Consider the following 2198-nt stretch of genomic DNA (forward strand, 5'->3'; position numbering starts at 1 on the left):
AGTAAAATTTACTTATAACTGACAGCTATATATACATTCGTTTTTGTCCAAACTTGACCTTAATCGACCTAAACAATCCACAATATTACACTAGTCACTAGCGAATTAGACCCAGAATTCTATCTACATTATGCTTCGTTGTAGATATCGACCAATCATATGTTTATCTAGTTACCACAATTAACCCCTAGCTATATATAAATACTTTTATAACGGGATAAATAATAGATTAGCTAGTAAATTTTTTCACATAAACTGGCTCATCCATTCTAAGCCATCAAAATAATCCGGCGAGTAGAGCAAGTTATCACCATCACCGTCCACACAAATGTCGTAGTCTCCAAAAAACGGTGTGGCCTGATTGGCTTCGACGGTCACAGAAGATGAGATCGGACTGTTGCTTATTAAAGTCCCTTCAACTCTTTGTGCAAGACGTTGGATCTCTCTTTCAGCCTCATAAAGCTGTTCCTTTAGTTGAAGAACCTGAAAATTTAAAATTTTGATTTGATTTAATCACTTTCCCATTAACAGCTAATCATATTATAAGTAGAGTTTGATTTGATGAGTTTTATTTTGTGGACCTGGTGATTAGAGAGGCCCAATGAGTCAATGACTAAGACAAGCAAGTAACCACTAGAAAACAAAGGGGGTTGTACGGAAAGATAATTACATATAATGACACTTTTGTTTTTTGCTGTTCATTTTTCTGTATAATTTTCCAATATAAAACAAAATAACCATACTACAGTTATCCAAATATCATTTATAATTCTCAATTGCTTATATATAATGTGTATTCGTTTCACTTGGTATTTGCATTATCTTGTTAAAAATATTCCTAAAACTTAATCATAATGATATTAACGACTTTGTTATTTTTTGTTCACATATAGAAAAAGAAAACTTGAATTAAAAGAGAAAAAACGGGTAAATTAATCGTCAACTTTATCAACTTATCCAAAATTTAAACCTATCGTTAATTAACTTTATCATATTTATAGATTAATTCACTTATCTTTTGGAAAGAGAAGAGACTGTAATAAGAACCTACCTCAGAACCAAGACGACACTTGTCAACGACGACGTTTTCGTATGCGTTCTTGAGTTTAGTGTATTCATCCTCAACCCGCTTGTTCTTCCACCGTGCACGGCGGTTCTGGAACCAAACCGCGACTTGACGAGGGTCAAGACCTAACTCCGATGCCAGCCGATCTTTCCTTTCGGACTCAAGCTTATGATCGTCTTCAAAGCTGATCTCCAACATTCTTACTTGCTCATCACTCAATTTTCTCTTTCTAAACCACCCATTATTGCCTCCTCCTCCACCCTCTTCTCCCCCCGCAGCACTCTTGCTCTTCCTTTTCCTACGCCGTGCTGGTTTTGCTTCTCCTGCTGGTCAAACAGAAACGCATCAAAACCAATGTTACAAGAGACTAAAAAGTCTTCGAAGTTTTCAACTCTACAAGTCATCTCTAGTACGTTTGTGAAAAAGACTACATAAGACAAACTTAATATCCAGGAAAAAAAAAACAATAAAGAAGACCCACTTGAAGATATATCTATAACCAAATTTGGGTTTTCTGTTTTATATGAAAAAAAAAAAAAAAAAANAAAAGATTGGAACTTTTAGTATGTGCAAACCTTGTTGTGGTACCAATGAAGTATAGACATCAGGGTACAACTGAGAGATGAGTAGAAGATTATGATCATCTACATTCTGGTTATTCATGTTTCTATCTTCTTCTCTCTCTCTTTCTCTGTGTGATTCAACAGATTAGTGGTGTTTTTTGTCTCACTTTTTCTGCAATAAGAGAGAATATGTGTTGGGAGAAGCAGAGGACTTATCATTTTATAAAGGAGGAGTAGGTGTCAAGGGATGGTTTGATTAGAGTTTGTTTTTCTAATTTATTATTTCTTTTTTTCTCAGATTTGGGCTTATGATTCTTTGTAATTACATAATTGCCACTTTGCATATCAATTCTAGTAGGTCCTCAAACTACATGTACATCAGTATATCAGTATCTTACTATTGTTTCATATTGCAAAGACATACTTTGTTATCTTGGCAAATATCAATATATATATATATATGTGTGTGACAGCAAATAATTAACCTATTAATATTAATTGGACTATAAAATTCATTTTAATTATATTATAATATAATTGTATTAACTTATAAGTAAAACCAGCCGTAT

The 2198-nt window shown here is 33.5% G+C and overlaps 1 protein-coding gene across 2 annotated transcripts; it reads right to left on the reverse strand.

Moving 5' to 3' along the window:
* Positions 66 to 1842, reverse strand: LOC104700587 (homeobox-leucine zipper protein ATHB-21-like). 2 transcript variants are annotated; one of them, XM_010416119.2, is made up of 3 exons: positions 1642 to 1842; positions 1052 to 1392; positions 66 to 483 (listed from the first exon to the last, which is right to left on the reverse strand). In XM_010416119.2, exons 1-3 carry the CDS (start codon positions 1727 to 1729, stop codon positions 247 to 249), a joined length of 666 nt encoding a protein of 221 aa, XP_010414421.1. In that variant the 5' UTR covers positions 1730 to 1842; the 3' UTR covers positions 66 to 246. The 2 variants fall into 2 exon arrangements, with proteins under 2 accessions (XP_010414421.1, XP_010414438.1); XM_010416136.2 differs by having other exon boundaries at positions 1052 to 1389; positions 1642 to 1841.

The sequence above is a fragment of the Camelina sativa genome, chromosome 1, assembly GCF_000633955.1.
Source record: "Camelina sativa cultivar DH55 chromosome 1, Cs, whole genome shotgun sequence".
Classification (NCBI taxonomy): Eukaryota; Viridiplantae; Streptophyta; class Magnoliopsida; order Brassicales; family Brassicaceae; genus Camelina; species Camelina sativa.

Coding starts and splice junctions, on each gene's coding strand:
- LOC104700587 (XM_010416119.2), bottom strand. CDS start 1,729: ATGAATAACCAGAATGTAGATGATCATAATCTTCTACTCATCTCTCAG. Junction 1,393..1,641: donor TTCATTGGTACCACAACAAG/GTTTGCACATAC, acceptor CTGTTTGACCAG/CAGGAGAAGCAAAACCAGCA. Junction 484..1,051: donor AGTGTCGTCTTGGTTCTGAG/GTAGGTTCTTAT, acceptor TTAAATTTTCAG/GTTCTTCAACTAAAGGAACA.